This window comes from Salvelinus namaycush, chromosome 15, assembly GCF_016432855.1.
Source record: "Salvelinus namaycush isolate Seneca chromosome 15, SaNama_1.0, whole genome shotgun sequence".
Classification (NCBI taxonomy): Eukaryota; Metazoa; Chordata; class Actinopteri; order Salmoniformes; family Salmonidae; genus Salvelinus; species Salvelinus namaycush.
Genome location: NC_052321.1, coordinates 26,742,448 through 26,762,221, shown reverse-complemented (window position 1 = coordinate 26,762,221; position 19,774 = coordinate 26,742,448). Strand labels below are relative to the sequence as shown.

General features: G+C 45.6%; 1 protein-coding gene across 1 annotated transcript in view; it reads left to right on the top strand.

The window, feature by feature from the left end:
- The window catches only part of sobpa (sine oculis binding protein homolog (Drosophila) a), a 35,342-nt gene extending 16,127 nt beyond the window's left edge, over positions 1-19,215 (top strand). The window contains exons 3-8 of the mRNA XM_039009090.1: positions 6,013-6,148; positions 6,778-6,990; positions 8,876-9,027; positions 9,543-9,566; positions 13,086-13,181; positions 17,212-19,215. Of these exons, the coding sequence (XP_038865018.1) occupies positions 6,013-6,148; positions 6,778-6,990; positions 8,876-9,027; positions 9,543-9,566; positions 13,086-13,181; positions 17,212-19,215 (2,625 nt within the window). The remainder of the gene's footprint in view (positions 1-6,012; positions 6,149-6,777; positions 6,991-8,875; positions 9,028-9,542; positions 9,567-13,085; positions 13,182-17,211) is intronic.
- Positions 19,216-19,774: the final 559 nt, after the last annotated feature.

Here is a 19,774-nt window from a genome sequence, read left to right as displayed (position 1 = left end):
AGGATCCGCCAGCCAGCCAGGATCCGCCAGAGCCAGCCAGCCAGGATCCGCCATTCAGTCCGGTGCTGCCCCTCAGTCCGGTGCTGCCCCTCAGTCCGGTGCTGCCCCTTAGTCCGGTGCTGCCCCTTATCCTGGTGCTGCCCCTTATCCTGGTGCTGCCCCTTATCCTGGTGCTGCCCCTTATCCTGGTGCTGCCCCTTATCCTGGTGCTGCCCCTTATCCTGGTGCTGCCCCTTAGTCCGGTGCTGCCCCTTAGTCCGGTACTGCCCCTTAGTCCGGTGCTGCCCCTTAGTCCGGTGCTGCCACTTAGTCCGGTGCTGCCCCTTAATCCAGTGGGGTTAAGTTGGAGGGTGGTCATTTGGAGGAGGCTACGAAAGCGGGTAGTGACTATGGTGGGGTGGGGACCACGACCAGTGCCAGAGCCGCCACCGTGGACAGACGCCCACCCAGACCCTCCCCTAGACTTTATGCTGGTGCGCCCGGAGTTCGCACCTTAAGGGGGGGGTTATGTCACACCCTGGCCTTAGTTATCTTTGTTTTCATTATTATTTTAGTTAGGTCAGGGTGTGACATGGCGAAGTATGTGTTTTGGTTTGTCTAGGGGTTTGTAGGTTTAATGGGGGTAATGTCTTGTCTAGGTGTTTGTATGTCGATGGCTGCCTAGATTGGTTCTCAATTAGAGACAGCTGTGGTTTATTGTCTCTAATTGGGAGCCATATTTAAGGCAGCCATGGGCATCATGTGTTTGTGGGTAATTGTCTATGTTGAACGTTTGTTGCTTGTCTGTGCACTCACGTTATTTAGCTTCACGGTCGTTTGTTGTTTTGTTAGTTTGTGTATAGTGTTCGTTTGGTGTTTTCGCTCTTTTCAAAATAAAGAGAAGATGTATTTTGCACACGCTGCGCCTTGGTCCACTTTCTCTCAAGAAGACGAACGTGACAATGACATCGCCGAAGTCGAGGATCGGTAGGATGGTTAGTTTTACGAGGGTATGTTTGGCAGCATGAGTGAAAGATGCTTTGTTGCGAAATAGGAAGCCGATTCTAGATTTCATTTTGGATTGGAGATGTTTAATGTGAGTTTGGAAGGAGAGTTTACAGTCTAACCAGACACCTAGGTGTTTGTAGTTGTCCACACATAAGTCAGAACCGTCCAGAGTAGTGATAATGGACGGGCGGGCAGGTGCAGGCAGCGAACGGTTGAAGAGCATGCATTTAGTTTTACTTGCATTTAAGAGCAATTGGAGGCCACGGAAGGAGAGTTGTATGGCATTGAAGCTCATCTGGAGGTTAGTTATCACAGTGTCCAAAGAAGGGCCAGAGGTATACAGAATGGTGTCGTCTGCGTAGAGGTGGATCAAAGAATCACCAGCAGCGAGAGCGACATCATTGATGTTTACAGAGAAGAGAGTCGGCCCGAGAATCGAACCCTGTGGCACCCCCATAAAGACTGCCAGAGGTCTGGACAACAAGCCCTCCGATTTGACACACTGAACTCTATCGGAGAAGTAGTTGGTGAACCAAGCGAGGCAATCATTTGAGAAACCAAGGCTGTTGAGTCTGCCAATAAGAATGTTGTGATTGACAGAGTCGAAAGCCTTAGCCAGGTCGATGAAAACGGCTGCACAGTAATGTCTCTTATCGATGGCGGTTATGATATCGTTTAGGACCTTGAGCGTGGCTGAGGTGCACCCATGACCAGCTCTGAAACCAGATTGCATAGCGGAGAAGGTACGGTGAGATTCGAAATGGTCGGTAATCTGTTTGTTAACTTGGCTTTCGAAGACCCTAGAAAGGCAGGGTAGGATAGATATAGGTCTGTAGCAGTTTGGGTCTAGAGTGTCTCCCCCTTTGAAGAGGGGGATGACTGCGGCAGCTTTCCAATCTATGGGAATCTCAGACGATACGAAAGAGAGGTTGAACAGGCTAGTAATATGGGTTGCAACTATTTCGGCAGATCATTTTAGAAAGAAAAGGTCCAGGTTGTCTAGCCCGGCTGATTTGTAGGGGTCCAGATTTTGCAGCTCTTTCAGAACATCAGCTATCTGGATTTGGGTGAAGGAGAAGTGGGGGAGGTATGGGCGAGTTGCTGTGGGGAGCGCAGGGCTGTTGACCGGGGTAGAAGTAGCCAGGTGGAAAGCATGGCCAGCTGTAGAAAAATGCTCTACTGACGGGATGAGGTCAATGTCATTCCAGGATACCCCGGCCAGGTCGATTAGAAAGGCCTGTTCGCTGAAGTGTTTTAGGGAGCGTTTGACAGTGATGAGGGGTGGCCTTTGACTACAGACCCATTACGGATGCAGGCAATGAGGCAGTGATCGCTGAGATCTTGGTTGAAAACAGCAGAGGTGTATTTGGAGGGCGAGTTAGTTAGGATGATATCTATGATGGTGCTCGTGTTTACGGATTTGGTGTTGTACCTGGTAGTTTCATTGATAATTTGTGTGAGTTTGAGGGCGTCATACTTAGATTTTAGGAAGCCCGGGGTGTTAAGCATGTCCCAGTTTAGGTCACCTAGCAGAACGAGCTCAGAAGATAGATGGGGGGCAATCAATTCGCATATGGTGTTCAGGGCACAGCTGGGGGCAGAGGGTGGTCTATAGCAAGCGGCAACGGTGAGAAACTTTTTCTGGAAAGGTGAATTTTTAGAAGTAGAAGCTCAAATTGTTTTGGTACAGACCTGGATAGTAAGACAGAACTCTGCAGGCTATCTCTGCAGTAGATTGCAACGCCGCCCCCTTTGGCAGTTCTATCTTGGCGGGAAATGTTATAGTTAGGGATGGAAATTTCAGGGGTTTTGGTGGTTTTCCTAAGCCAGGATTCAGACACGGCTAAGACATCCGGGTTGGCAGAATGTGCTAAAGCAGTGAATAAAGCAAACTTAGGGAGTAGGCTTCTAATGTTAACATGCATGAAACCAAGGCTTTTACGGTTACAGAAGTAAACAAATGAGAGCACCTGGGGAGTAGGAGTGGAGCTAGGCACTGCAGGTCCTGGATTAACCTCTACATCACCAGAGGAACAGAGGAGAAGTAGGATAAGGGTATGGCTAAAGGCTATAAGAACTGGCCATCTAGCACATTCGGAACAGAGAGTAAAAGGATCAGGTTTCTGGGCACGATAACATAGATTCAAGGCATAATGTACAGATAAAGGTATGGTAGGAAGAGAGTACATTGGAGGTAAACCTAGGCATTGAGTAATGATGAGAGAGATATAGTCTCTAGAGACGTTTAAACCAGGTGATGTCATCGCATATGTGGGAGGTGGAACAACATGGTTGCATATTGAGCAGGGCTAGAGGCTCTACAGTGAAATAAGACAGTAATCACTAACAAGGACAGTAATGGACAAGGCATATTGATATTAGGGAGAAGCATGCGCAGCCAAGTGAATCGTATGGGTCCAGTGAGTGGTTGGGCTGGCTGGGGACACGGCGATTCAGACAGTTAGCAGGCCGGTGCTAGCAAGCTAGCAGTTAGCAGGCCGGGGCTAGCAAGCTAGCAGTTAGCAGGCCGGGGCTAGCAAGTTAGCAGAAGGGCCTTAGAGGGATGTCGCGATGGGGGAAAGTCTGTTTTTGCCTCTTCGTGCGGTGACGTCGATAGACCAGTCGTGGAATTAGTAGAGTTCCAAGTAGCAGAGGGGTCCAAGAAACTGTCCGATGGATCAGCTATCAGTCCAATATGCTCTAGATAGCTAGCAGGCCGCGGTTAGCAGAATGGGCCTTCAGGTGACGTCGCGCCTGGGGGGTCTGTTGGAATCCTCGGGCAGATTATGTCGGTATTCAAGTCGTGAAGAATCGGCAGGGTTCTGTGCCCCGTACCGGCAGTAGAAGGGGTCCGGATATTGTAGCCGAGGAGTGGGCTTCAGGAGTAGCCCAGGATCCCTCGCCGGGAGATGGGCATAGCATGGGCTAGCTCCAGGCTAATTGGTGCTTGCTCTGGGATGGAAACGTTGGCCAGGAGTAGTCAACCCGGGTTGCGGTTAGCTAGCTGCAATGGTCCAGATTAAAAAGTTCAGAGTTTGTGGTAGGAATCCGGGGATATGGAGAGAAAAATCGGTCCGGTATGCTCTGGTTTGAAACGCGTTGTACGAACTGGCGAGAGCTTTCCGAGCTAAAGGTTAGCTGATGACCACTAGCAGTGGTTAGCTGACTGATAGCTGGTAGCTGGTAGCTAGTTAGCTTCAGTTGAGGAGTTCCAGTTCCGATGTAAGTAGAAATACTTTAGAAAAAAAACCAGATCCACACCACATTGGTTGAGGCGGGTTGCAGGAGAGTATTTTGAAGTTGGGATTTAGGAAAAATATTTAAAAGAATGCAAAGAAAAATAAAAAGATATAAAAAGATATGTACATGGGACAAGACAAAGACGTCTGACTGCTACGCCATCTTGGATTTATTGAGAGAGAGAGAGAGATTGTCCATTGAAATTGCAGGCAGAAAGCTGTATTTGTCATTTACATGACATCACATAATGCTATGGCAGCCATGTTAATGTTTCCTGGGTAGCCTAACACGGAACCCAAACCGGCTGCACGCGTACGCCATCGTGCGCTATCGTGCATACATTTATTTTGTCCCCCTACACCAAACGCGACCACGACAAGCAGGTTAAAATATCGAACCAATGACATTAATTTGGGGACAGGTCAAAAAGCATTAAACATGTATGGCAATTTAGCTAGTTAGCTTGCACTTGCTAGCTAATTTGTCCTATTTAGCTAGCTTGCTGTTGCAAGCTAATTTGTCCTGGGATATAAACATTGAGTTGTTATTTTACCTGAAATGCGCAAGGTCCTCTACTCCGACAATTAATCCACATATAAAACGGCCAACTGAATCGTTTCTAGTCATCTCTCCTCCTTCCAGGCTTTTTCATCTTTGAACTTATATGGTGATCGACATCTAAACTTTCATAGTATTACCATGACGACCGGCAAATAGTTCGCCTTTCAATCACCCACGTGGGTATAACCAATGAGGAGATGTCACGTGGGTACCTGCTTCTATAAACCAATGAGGAGATGGGAGAGGCAGGACTTTCAGCGCAATCTGCGTCAGAAATAGACAGGAGTTCTATTTTAGCCCTTGGCATCGCAGACGCTCGTTGGCGCGCGCGAGCAGTGTTGGTGCAATAATTGAATAACATAGATTTCTAAATTTATTTTGCGACGCTCGCGCATGCTACATGTCCGGTCTGGTCAGCATGTAGCATTCACTAATTAGATAGCTAATTGAACTGTTAGAAATACAACATGAACATACAGTAGCAACACTAAAGATGACCAAACTCTGTCTACATACGATTCTGCTGCTACTATGAGAGTGTCTTGAGATTTTCAGGTTTAATGTATGAGGGGCAGAGGGTTCTGTCTTAATAGAGTAACACTATTGTGCTCCTTACATGTAAGGACGTGAGGTGGGGTTGACTGGATATTACTGCCTGTGTAGATTTGCAGTGGAAGTGCAGTGAAAATAACTCTGTGGTCGTTCTCAGTCATGGTTTAATGGGTTGGGAATTCTGTATAACGTATGATACGTAGACAATGTGGAATTGTTGTGCTGTGATCAGTATAGACTTGTTACATGCTACTCATGTGGATTGCTTCTGGAAATCAACTGTAAAAAGCTATGATCAAACTATTAGATTATGTGTTGGTAAATTGAGGCCTTGATCAAACCAGTCTGGGATAAGTCAGCTGTCAAGTTGTCCTGATCCAGTACGTGTGCACGTATCTCTAGTTAGGATTCTGCCATCAGTGAATAATTGCTACTGTGAATATATTAAGCATTATTGCAGGAAATTGGAGCAACCCATTCAAAAAACATGTAGCTTTGTTTCATATAACAAGCATTTCCTTTATTGTGTGTTTTTGGGGGAGAAAACCTTGTTCATATGCAAACAACCACTTTTATCCCTCATTGCTCCCCTCATTACACTGTGATGTAATAGTGAAACGAGGTTCATGCTTGTTAATCCTAATGGCAAATATTGTGTCTCTTGTCTTGCAGAGTTTTGCAGAGAACACCATGAATGAGCTGCTTGGCTGGTATGGCTATGACAAGGTGGACCTGAGAGTCCAGGACAACATCGACATACGGAACTACCCAGATGGAGAGGCACAACAACACATCTCTGTCCTGAAAGGTGAGCATAACCATGGAGACAGATATTTATTTATCTGGTCATTGCAGTTGTTGATTCATTGAAAAAGCTATTTTCTGTGCACAGGAGCATACTTCTTAATCTAAAAATACGGTTTTGCAAGTGGTATTACAAGTGATGCAAAATGTGACATTTACTGTCTATGCTGAGTTGCAAACTCCCTCTGCAGGGTCAGGGACAGAGGCTGGGGAAAGTACTGCTGCAACTTGGCAGTAGTTTATCATGATTGATGAGGCAATTCAGTCAGGCTATCCAGTTCAAAATCTGCTGTAGTTGCATCATCCAGTCATTATGGTGTAGTTGTGTTTCAGCAGGAAACTGCACTTTGCTTTCCTATTGGTGATTAAACAAGTGTCTCTGGAATCTCTACATGGTGATCCCTGATTATAATGTTGGATAAAATTGTAGAAATTCACATCAGGCATTGAGCAAGCATAGGGCCTTATCTAATCAAAGCTGCCAACATGGTTTCCAGGGTAACACAAAGGACACCCATCTTGCATCAAAAGCATATTTGTTTGGATTCATTGAAGTGATCAATGATGTCCATTTCCATTGCTTTACATACAGCAACTCCAGAAAGACCAGCACACTCACTTTGTCTCCCTCAGAAAACTCTTTACCAAAAATCCCAGGAGGATCGGGGGAGAATAGTGATGTCTCCCCAAACCAAGCCAATAGCTCCCACTCTACACCGATATTGAGGAACGGAGTGACAGAGTCCTCCACCACCCCGTCCACCTCCACACCCAGCACCAGGGAGCATGGGAACATGCCCATCATAGTTCCACTGATCCCACCCCCCATGATCAAGCCACCAGCAGGTAAAACACTTCACACACACCTAAAAACAACAAACATACTGCATGTGTTTAAGCTTGCACTTTAAGGACTATCAGAATGGATCCTACAATCGAATCCCAAATATACATAACAGTGTAGTACGAATCTAACGAATCACTGCCATTTCAGTGCTCAAATCCACTGTCAGTTTTACAATCACTTGATAAATGAGGAACAAAGGTCTGTAAATACATAGACAGACACCCCAGGCTCCCCTTCTCCAACTGTTTAAGTGTCAGTATCACCTGGTCAACTCAGTGGAAATGTACATGGACAGAGGGCTTCAAGTGTGCCGTGATACTCAAGAGGCTCATCAGCCTGCATGGGGAGAGGAGAGTGCCATGGCATCACCCTAGAGGCGGCCTCACAGCCTCACACAACCTAACACAGCACAGGGGGAAAAACAGATGGTATGGTCCCTCTCTCACAGCTCAACACCAACCGCCCCCACTCCCACTCCCCCTCCCACCGCCCATCCAACTTGTACCCCTTTTGAATTATTCATATGCCCTGCAAGAGCAATAGAGGGGCTTTTGAGGTGCAGGTACACTGGATGATAGAGGTATTTAATATGGGCGCTGCGTAATTACAGTACAAGGCTCTCTCCCAGCAGATGTGAGTTCTTTAATAAGGAAACGCATAACGATAGCTGAGAAAAAGGCCAGAAAAATCTGAATGCAAACATACCACGTCAAGTGACCTTTTTGTATGAAAATAATTAGATGCTTTCAAATGAACACTTTACATTTTAGTAATTTAGCAGACACTCTTATCCAGAGCGAATTACAGGAGCAATTAGGGTTAAGTGCACATCGGCAGATTTTTCACCTTGTCATCTCGGAGAGTCGAACTAGCGACCTTTCGGTTACTGGCCCAACGCTCTTAACCGCTAGGCTACCTGCCACACTTCAACTTGTTTGTTGTTGCCAAATATTTTATTTAATTACTGCTAGGTTGCCATGGGACTTTAGACATAAAACAATGCAATAATGGAGGCATGTAGAGGGGGAACTACCCCAGGAAAATGTTCTAGAAAGAAGAAATTAATATTAATATAGCTCTTCTACCCCCATTCACACCTACCTCTACAGAGATCTCTCAATATGGGCCATGCAGCAGGAGCATAAAGGAGCATAAAATATGCATGCTGTGGCCACGGTGCTATCTTTGGGCCTCCCGGGAATTATTCCCCTTAATTGAAAATGTCTTTCCTTTAAAACAGATTTGCACTATAGATCTATTAAGCTTAACAAGAGGGAAAAAGCATTCCCAGTACCCACCACAGTGTGATAAGGGAGCGAGCGGAGGTGAAAGACTAATGGGCACATTTCTTTTCACCTTTGCACACACTTAGTCATAATGTGATAATTGTGAGTCTCACAGGAAGAAGTCTCTCCACATAGTACAACACTGAGGGGCAAAAAAAGCAATGTAAATTACCCAGCAACCCTTGTTTAAGATGAGAGACCCATTTGATGTCATGGAGGGTGTTTAGTTTCCATGTTCTAATGAATCTCCAATGAAGCCCTCTGCAATTTAATTAGGTAGACTTCAGCTGAAGCATTTTAAAATCGACAAACAATTTTTGTCCACAGCGATTTCTTAGGGCATCTGTCTAGTTAGAATGTCTTTAACTGCCTTCATGACTGCAGGAAAAAAAACTTGGGGTGGGAAGCACTGTCCTCTTTTGCCTGGAAGGGGAATACTGTCAGGATGCATTGTTGGTCGGATCATTCACATGATGAGATTTGACAGGTGGCTGTCAGATTGTTTGGGTGGGTGGAGGGGGGGGGGGGGGGGGGGGGTTGGCTGGAGTGTTATCCAGTTATCCTCACATTGTGTCTGTTTGTGTTTGTGGTCCCCCAGACGAGGATGTGTCTAACGTCCAGATCATGTGCGCATGGTGTCAGAAGGTTGGCGTCAAACGCTATTCCCTCAACATGGGCACTGAGCTGAAGAGCTTCTGCAGTGAGAAATGCTTTGCCGCCTGCCGCAGAGCCTACTTCAAGAGAAACAAGGTAAACTCCTTCTTAACACTCCCATCTCATTAATGAACCAATTATGCAAGTGCACACAAGACCATGTGGTACATACATGTACTGACATACATCACTTCCTCCCTACATCCACTCTTCCTGATTTCTCAGATTAAGATGCTGTAGGACACTTGTCAGTCCTTAGGAATTGTATTGACCAACTTTCAACTTTGTACAATATCTCCACTAGATGGCTGGGTGAGGAGCCCAGAAGCTTAGGTATTTTGGATATTTCGCTCCTGAGTTTTGGCCTTTCTTTTGAGTACCCATTGTAGTAGAATAACACAAAACCAATATCCATCCTTGGCTTGTGGTTTCATCATTGAACATGCATAAACACGGTTTCAGTCACACCCTATGCAGTTGACTTTCAAACATGCATTGGTTCCAATTATCAGTATATATTATCTTTACAAAGACAGACCATAAAGTAAATAGTGTTTTAATTTGTCCTGATTTCTGAAGTTAAACATTCTGCTTTCTTTCTTATACCTAAGCTTGGATATGTAAGGAATTACAGTGTAAGTATGATATGTTTTTATTTATGTCTTTATTCCTTTCCCTTTTTTCATCAAAACATAATCACTTAGCATAGCTCTGTATGCTACCGGCTGTTGAAATGAAAGTATACATATGTCTGATAATTTAAGATACTGTACGGGAATCCAGTTTTTTCTGTTCACATTATCAATTTTCATAGCATGAGTTGCCTTGTACCTGCTGTGGTTTCTCCCACATTTGTTAAGTATTGCTAGTCGTAAAGTGACAGTTCACACTAAAGTCTAAGTTTATTTGACACTTCTATGAGTGCTGTACGTAGATATATAAACAAAAGCACAACTGAAGTGATATTGCATTTCAGTGAGTAAGGACCAAAGTGAAGAGCTATCCAGGGACAGAATTCCCACGTTAGGAAAACAGACATGGCTAGAGCACAGAAAGTCCTTGTCTGCTGAGGAGGTGCAGATTCTATATTATGTCTCACACTCTCACATTCATGCAGGCCATTTGTGTAAGTGATATCCACATGTTTCTTTTTTCATGCACCCACAAGATTGGCCACAACTCCAAACCCTCCAGTTTTTCCAACAAAAAAAATGGCATGGCTGAAAACGTATCTTGTCTGTTTGTGTCTGAAAGGGGAGCCAGGACATAGCGAGTAGGGTGGCGTAGGGGTGGGCAGTGGAGACGCATCATGTTTCGCTAAATATCTACAGCTGCTTCGTCCGCGTAATCCAATCTCCTCTTATGGCGAGCGCGGGTGAGGAGGATTCAGTTTCCTCCATTGCCACTGCACAACACCATCCATCCAGTGCACCAGGAATAATACCAACATTCAGCCATGTGATAGGGTGGCTGGGGGTAGAAGAGTTTTGATCCAGTTTTGAGCTCATCTAATGACTAGTCTGGTTTATTTCACATAGGCATTCAACATAGACACACACTCTCTCTCTCAGCCCTCCCCTCACATCATGTAAAAGCACTAGAGAGGGTAAAGTCCAAGTGAAGAGGCCCTAGCTTGTATTTTACAACCCATTTCTGATGTAATACGTCTATCTTTTTTCATGGCTCAGGAATCTTTCCATACACCTCTAGAGACCTGTAAAATTCCATCTCTGTCTTTGTCTCTGAGGTCCCTCCAGGCAAGTGCTTCTTTACGTAACCCCAGTAATGTCACATCACCTCAAACAGACACAAATTTTTATACACAGGCTGTCGGTTGCCTGCACTGCTCTGACACACTCTGCAATTTACTTTACCATCTGGATCCAGTATCAAGGAAGACACACGGAATAAGATGTGTGTGTGTTTGATGAAGTGTGTTACCTGTCCTCTTTGTGATTCAGTCCTGGCTAGGGAACCTATAGGTCCCCATGTCGCAGCAGGAGAGCCTAGTGAGGGAGGTGATTATTTCATAGCTGACAGCGATTAATACAAAAAAAGGGAAAGGGGGAAACTTAGAGAGTAGTTTGAGGGAAGAAACCAGAGCTTGAACTTGCACTACACAGACATGGTCATATCATGCTCTCTCTTCCTCTCAAAGTCTAACTATCCCCGCTAGATACCTTCGGGCTTAGATTTTGTATTTATTTTTTAGGTAAAGGTTGATGATCATTAGAAATCACAACAAAGAGGCCTGGCTGGACCAATCAGCGCACCTACCGACAGAATAAATGTTAGTCAGATAAATAAACACTGACTTTGTAGATCGTTGTAATATGACATGAAGATCACTTTTACAACAGCAGTACATAAGTTACTTGACAAGCTTAAACAAGCTTGTTATCCCACAACCAAACATGAACAAAAAGAGAATGTTCAAGGAACATTTCCTATTAGCTGATTAATCTAATGAGAGGACAGAAGGAGGAGGTTGGCCCAAAGATGTGTGTTGTCCCAGGTGGGTGGAAAGTTGTGAATTTGTGCTAGATGCATTTGAGAATGTGTGAGTGTGTATGTGTGTGTATTTGTGCGATGGGACGTCTCCATGATTGTCTGTTTCTTGTTGTTGTGGGTATGTGTGTGTGTATATATGTGAGGGTATACCTTTTGGGAAACACACGTCTTGACAGGTGAAAAGCACACACACTTGTGCAGGCACTGATGCCCAGATGGAGGCTTGCACAGTGACAGCTGGTGTGCCACTGCCTCTGGGCATCTTAGTCACCAATGGGCACAGATACTGGTGGTGTGGAACTGTGATGCCATGTTTACACCGGACACTTTAGCCAGACTGCAACTGTATTTAGTTGTCATAGTGTTTCCAACAATAAGACATCACATATTTTCTGTGATAAAAAGTGTTACTGGATTTTCCAGGGGAATAAGCTGTGGTAATATTTGCGTAAATAACATTTCTAATAGCCAAGGAGTAGTTTGAGGAAGAGTAACTTTTGAAACAGCTTTCCTTCCAAAAAGTGGAGAGTGGGTCATCGTCACCCATAATCACTGCAACAGCAACTGATGATTAGAAATGATGGCCAATGATTATATGATTTTTTGAAAGGAAAGTTGTTTCAAAATGCAGCTTGACTTCTCTGGATGGACAAATGTTTTACCCATAGCGGGTAGGCACTTTCATAGCCAATGTCTGGGTTTATCACCAGGTAGTCGGTTTTCCTTCATACTCTCAGTCTCGTCATACAACACAGTTGTGCCTGATTCCCAGTAAAGGACGTGGTGTCCCCATTGTATGACTGTACTTTCACCCGACACTATGTCTGGTGCTGGTTGAACTCGCTCTCCATCGCTCTCTCTCTCTCTCTCTCTGTTTGTGTATGTGTGTGTGTGCCCCTCATGCCTCGTTCACTGTGCCAGCACCTCATTAGCACTATATGTAAATGAATTGGCACAGGACCAGAGGGTCACAGCACAAAATGGAGACTGGATAATGACACAATGACACATCTGTGTGTGTGTGTGTGTGTGTGTGTGTGTGTGTGTGTGTGTGTGTGTGTGTGTGTGTGTGTGTGTGTGTGTGTGTGTGTGTGTGTGTGTGTGTGTGTGTGTAAATTTCAATGCTTATAGATGTGACTGCACAGTGTCTAGTGCCAATGTAAAAAGAGAGAGCATCCCGTCAACCCAGTGGTGCTGGTGAATTTTAAATCCCATATCCTCTTTCCTTTAACCTTTATTACTGGGACATTGCTTGTGATATTGTTAAACAGTTGTTTCTCCTTGGAAGTCTTTAAATATGATTAATGCAGCATTTACTCCCCTGATAACAATGTTTAGATTAATCTGCAATCTCATAGAATTCCCCTCTTTCACAGTTCATAATGCCAATATAACATCTAGGCTCTTTAGCTGTCAATGTGAACAATTAACTATAGTTACTACACACACACACACGTTCCACATGGCTTTATTTTATGATGCTGAGAACCTGCATATGATTCCACAACCCAAATGCATGTTCACCATTTTACCTTTGTCGGTGTCTTTCCATTCATAAGTTTGTTGTTCTTTTCCCTTCTTCTTTTCTGTCCACCTGTTTATTTTGTCCGTTCGTAAAAAGAGGCCGTTATTTCTCCCCTCAGGCGAGAGACGAAGACGGCCGTGGTGAGAAATTACCCCAGCACAGCTATTCTAAGGATACGCCCAGGCTTGTCTTCAAGACAAACAGCGATGTGCTTGTAAGGACTAAAACGTTTAACAAAGATAGAGTTTAAGTTTTTGATGGCTAGAAATGTAATGACATATTTTGATATTCATGACTGTTTGATGTGTTGAATAATGGAAAGAGGTTTGTTTTTAGAGAATGTAACAATTACGTTGATTTAAAGTGAATCACATACTTTTTTCATTCAAATTGTTTTATTTTCCCATTTTCATTCTGCATTGTGTTAGATCCAGATGTTGTGTTCTCTCTTCATAGTTCCATAATGAGGAATTTTCTGCCAATTTTATCTTGACCATTTTTTTTGGTGACATTTCAATACATTTCAATCCAGTAATAGAATTGGACATGCGGTTCACATGTAAAGATCAGCTCTACAACATTGGCCATTTTCTATTTGAATCGTGTCAGGTTCAATGAATGCATTTAAATTATTTGTGATGGAATATACCCACTTTGTTTTGCAAGCTTCATAAGATTATCATGATCCAGATATTGTACCCCCAGCAGATACTGGTCCCCATAATATAATTTCCCGAATAATACTTTCCACCCCATCAGATATCGTTCCTCCAGCACATACTATCACACACAGTATCAGAATCTGTTCTCTTGCTGATCACTTTGTTAAGTGTTTAACCAGATGGTTAGCGAGATGGAGAGGTTTTCAAAAACAAAATTCTCTAGACAAACTAGAAATCAGTATTACATCCCAACCAAGCCGCACTGCTTGTTGACACAATGCCCACTTAACTCAGAAGCCAGCCGCACCATTGTGTCAAAGGAAACACCATACACCTGGCTACCGTGACAGCTGTGGCCCACCACAGGAGTCGCTGTGGTGAGGACATCCCTCCCGGCCAAACCCTCCCCTAACCAGACACCGCTGGGTCAATTGTGCGCCACCCCATGGGTCTCCCGGTCACAGCCAGCTGGGACAGAGCCTGGACTCAAACCCAGAATCTCTAGTGGCACAGCTAGCACTGCGATGTAGTGCCTTAGACAACTGCACCACTCGGGAGGCCCAGGTAGCTAGGTAATTACCTACAGCAAAGCAAATGGTTAAACCGAGCCAGAGTGACCGCCAGTATGATGGCCGTGGTTGAAATAAATGACCATAATTACATTAAACTGCAAACATCTTTGTGCAGGAGAGGAAGTGAGTAGAGAGAGATAAAAAATAACTCCATTATGGTAATGCACAGTGAAATTTCACTCACGGTGCAGAAAGTCGTTAATTGCTCTCCATCTGTCTTCTTTTTTAGCCCAAGAAAATGTCAACACATTTATAATTTAAAATATCCAGGCTTACCATCATTGAACCCAACTCTCAGAGCACTTTTCAGACTTTTTTAGCTATGGGTCATTGTGTACCAAATGGACAGTTTAAAAAGAAGACTACTGATATCAAGGCTAAAGGGCTGACTATTGATCACTCACCTGTAAGAGTACCGAGCTACAGTATCAACTTGGACTCAGGGCTAGACGTAACATTAATTTGTGGATCTCCATCATCCATTTCGTATGATATATTGCGAATTACAATTTGTATATGTTACGAATGACAATTTATGTGATATCTTATGAATTACAATTCGTACAATATGTTTTGAATTTGCAATACGTATGATATGTTACGAATTCCAATTTGTTGTAGCTAACGTTAGCTAGGTGGCTAATGCTAACCTTAGCTAGGTGGCTAACGTTAGCTAGGCTAGGGGTTAAGGTTAAAGTTAGGGTTAGGTTACAGGGTTACGGTTAGGGAAGGGTTAGCTAACATGCTAAGTAGTTGCAAAGTAGAGAAAAAAAGTAAGTAGTTGCAAAGTTTCTAATTAGCTAAAATGCTAAAGTTGTCCGTGATGAGATTCGAACACGTAACCTTCTGTCTTATGTACCCATACCAAACGTAACATATCCTACTAATTTGAGTGTACCAGATTTTTGTTTACTATGTTACGTCTAGTCTATGAAACCAGGCTGACAGTATATGGAACACTAGTCTTTGGTCCTGTAATGCTGCGCCACTATAACAGTACAGAGCACTACAGATATGGTCTCTGATGGTCATGTCTACATTATGACAGCCTTTCTAACAGTGGCCATTTGACTGAAATCTAGTGATGGAGGAGACCTCTGTTTAACATTAAAATCCAATTATGGACAAGATTGTCATTGACTGATTTGTCCATCTCTTTGACATGTGTGACCTGTCAGTTGAGAGACGGGGAAGGGATGGAAAAGAGAGATTAAAGAAGATTGAATGAATCAGGGTGGCCTATCAACTGAGATCTAAGTACTTTATGGGAAATCTAGTTTAGTGAAAAATGAGGTACAAATCACTGAATCAGGCCAGGTTTCAGAGGAGGATGACACAAGAGTAGCATATTATTATGAGGGTTCCATGACCGTTCCAAATCTGAAGTTGTCATGACGTGTGTGTGTTTGCGTGCTTGTGTGCGTGTTCAAATCGAAATTTGACTCAAGTGTGGCAGGCATATATGTGAGCTCTGAAACGTTAAATGGTTAGGATCATAAGGATCATACAGTACATGTATGTCTGTGAGCCGAACCTAGTCATCTTCCAGTAGCATCCCACAATTTATTAGCATTCAACAAGGGGGATTATGGTGTGTGTGATGGATGAACGTCGTTCATGGGTCTGACAGCTGATTAATGCTTTAATTATCTTCAGTGAGTCGCTGTCACGTCCTTCTGAGCTGGCAGAGTGAGTTGTGTGCCCGGGCTGTACCCATCTCCCTGGCCCACCCATTGCCATCCACTCACCAGGGTCATGTTCATTATCTCAGGTACACTAATGAAACTAACCGTATGGAAACGAACAGCCACATGATGATTGAACGTTCACAGTGAGCATTTTGGAAACTTTTGTAGCCAGTGAAAAATATCCTGGCATCACAAGGCCCTGGCATCCCACAGTGTTGACAAGCTGTGCCAGGCTGCTCCCCTGCCCTGACCAATGTGTGTAATGCCCCCGGGGTAGGGTTCGATAATCACATTCCATTTAAACACAGTCAATTCCACTTTAATGCATTCAATTCTACTTTAATGCAGTCAATTCCATTTTAATGCAGTCAATTCATTAATCAGAATATTTTTATGCAATAAAAATATCCAAAACCCTCATATTAAAGTTGCACACCAGTAGTGAATAGCGATGCATCATAGCACCCACCTAGGTGGTTCTCAGCAGCCATTTTCACCAGAACATGTAAAACTCCACCCAGCTGTCACTCTCACTTCCATGCCCCCTACTGGCAGCTTGTTCACTTGTCTCCGTCTGTCCATCTCACCCAGCCACCACATTCATCTACCCCCACTTATGATCATGCCTTACAGGGAAAACCTTTTACTTGAGGCTGTTATGTCCTGCGGCTGTGCCTGTGGCCACTGTCACACACGGCTCAGTGGATTCATGTTTATCGGAGTGGTTCCTCCTTATGAAGGAAGTTTAAGAGGTGAAAACCCCATGGCAGGTGTAAATGTGAATTACATGTCTGGACAAAGTGTTTTTCATTAAAAAGCTTTAAGTACGCTGATCCAGATTTGCACTCACGTTTAAAGCCAGTTGAATGCTACTTCTTCCTCACGTTGTAAGCATTTATCAAGATGTTGCCATGTGTTGTACATTACCTGTACCTGAAGGGTCATAGCAGTGTGAAGTTAGTATGAAAATCTCTCTGTCTCACTCACTACATATAGACTATACATGTGCCATTATGCAATGGAAGCACAAAAATACAGATGGGTTTCAATAACGAGGATACAAACATGCCATGCAGATTTACTTTTATTTACTTGGTGTAACAAAACAAAATTTGACCAGTTAATTTAATTACAATCCAGGTTTTAGTGTACCTAATCTGCAGATACTGTGTGAGGCTGAGAGATTACATTCTAGTTACCAAAGTTGTTTGAATAACCACATGGCAAAAGGGCAATGTTGCTGACTTTTTTAACTGCTTATGTGTGGTATCTGTAATGCATTATACCTGATGATGTCTTTTGTCTTGTGTTTTGTGTTACAGGTGTGTGACTGGTGCAAACACATCCGCCACACCAAGGAGTACCTGGACTTTGGTGCTGGTGAACGGAGGCTCCAGTTCTGCAGTGCCAAATGCCTGAACCAGTACAAGATGGACATCTTCTACAAAGAGACTCAGGCGGCGCTGCCAGGGGGCCTGTGTAACCCAGGACACGGCCCTGTGGAGGGCAAGTCGGAGAGCAGCACCGGGGCGCAGCTCCTCACCCCCGAGTCCTGGGGCACGCCCTTGGGTGACTTACGCCGCAAAGCCCCTTCCCCTGGGGGAAACCCCTCTGTGCCAGTCCCCTCCAGCTCCACCGCTGCCTCTCCCTCTGAGACAGGCACTGTCTGCTCCCCTTCCTCCAAAAACCCCACTCCCAGACCCCACGAGAGCCCCACCTTACCCCCTCCCCCACACCCCTCTCTGCACTCTCCCATGGGAGTCCCCTTGGGTAGCCCCCCAATGGTGATGACGCCCCGGGGACCAGTGCCCCTGCCCTTCTTCATGGAGCACCAGATGATGCAGCAGATGCGGCCACCTTTCCTCCGCCCACCTCCCCACGGCCCAGGCCCTAACAGCCCCCTGTCCAACCCCATGATCCCTGGCATCGGACCACCACCACCCCCGCCGAGAACCCTGGGTCCACCATCCAGCCCTATGCACAGGACACAGTTCTCATCCCACCACCATCCCTCCAACAACCCCAACCTGGTAGGGAACCCCCCAGGGATGATGCCACCCCATCCAGGCCTACACATACCCGGTTTTCCCTTCCACTCCAACATGATGCCAAACGGGCCCATGCTTATGCCACCCATGATGAACTTTGGTATGCCTTCCCTCGCCCCTCTGGTTCCCCCGCCAACCCTGCTAGTCCCTTACCCTGTAATCGTGCCCCTGCCGGTGCCCATCCCTATCCCCATACCCTTCCCCTTCAACCCCAAGACCTCCAAGGACAAACCCAGCAACAACAACGACCCCATTCCCAGTGCATCAGGGGAGGACCACAGGCCCTTCTCCCCTGGTTCCTCCAGAGGGGATCACAAGTTTGGGCCCTCCAGTTCCGGGGTGCACTCCCCGGGCTTCTCTGGCTACGATCTGGCCCGCTTTGGCTCTGAGAGGAGTAGGACTGACGTGGTGGACCTGACCGTGAAGACTGAGAGTCCGGGGTGTGCCTCCACCACGGCCTCCCTCCCCGAGGGCGTGATCGACCTGACTCTGGGCCGGCGATCGCGGCTGCAGCAGGTCATCCAGCGGGTGGTGCCCAGTGTCCAGGTAAAGGTGGAACGAGACGGGGACTCAGCCAGCCCCCCACCTTCTGGACCATCCCCTCTGAATACCTCTGGGCAGGGGAAGGAGGACAGCAGCCTAGAGGACATGAGCCAGGAGATCAGGGAGGCCATTAGTGACTCTCTGGAGCCAGGCTTCCTGCCTTGTAGCCAGGCCACATCACCATCCCCACAGCCAAACCAAAACTCCTACACTACCCAGCTCACAAATCACCATGGCACACCACGGACCCAGCCCTGCAGCCCACCTGCCCCCTGTGATGTCATAGTAAATGGCTGCAGTCAACACACAGACGGCCCCAGCCGGAGCACGCTACCCACACCTCTGTCTGACCCTGGCCGGAGAGGAGGAGGAGGCTGCGGCGAACCAGCCAACTGCGAGCTGGAGCGGGAGGCGCTGAAGGAGAACAGCTGCTTGGTGCCAGAGTGGGAACCAGGTAAGAGGGGCCCAAGTGAGGAGGCAGTGCAGGGGGGCACTTGGGAAGGCAAGCTGGAAGCCAACGGCGACCTTATGGATCTGGACGATGATGACGACCACGCCTATGCACTGCTGCTGCCCAAGGCTGGCTGTGTCATCCAGCCCCTGCCAAAGTCCAGCGACAAGACGGCCATCGTGTCATGCAGCATCAGCGCTCCCCTGGCAGCAGGGGCAGGGAGCCCCGAGCTGGAGCCGCCGCTAAAGAGGAGGTGCCTGCGAATACGCAATCAGAACAAATGAGGCAGAAAAGGTTGGTCTCATGGCGCCCTCTACTGAGGACCCAAGGAGGTCCCCCTCCCATCATCTCTGCCCTGTACCTGTCCCTAAAGGTGGTGTGGAAATATCACAAAAATATCAGACAGTCTGACAGTTTTTCAAAAAGGCCTTCAAAACATGAAGATGTCCGATTTAAATCTGTATTTTTTGTTTGTGCTGCTTTGCAGCATATTTTGATGCATACCATTGCACTGTTTGATCATAGTGTTTAAATATACAGAGACTTTTCTTCATCAAACATATAATTACCTTTTTTGTCAGCATAGATCTATTGCAATGTTTCCCTCACCACTGCCCTTGTTGTAGCTTTTGACCTGATCTGAGAGAGGGTGCTGACAGAAATGTACAACCATGAAGGAAGATATACTATTGATGTCAGGGTTGATAACACGCTAATGTTACTTTAGTCAAGCATGCCGCAGTAAATCTATTGGATCTGAGCGAGAGAGATGTCTGGTAGAAAAATAGACCTGTAGAATGGGGATTCCCTTTGTCTGATCTAACATGTCTAATTCTGGATCCT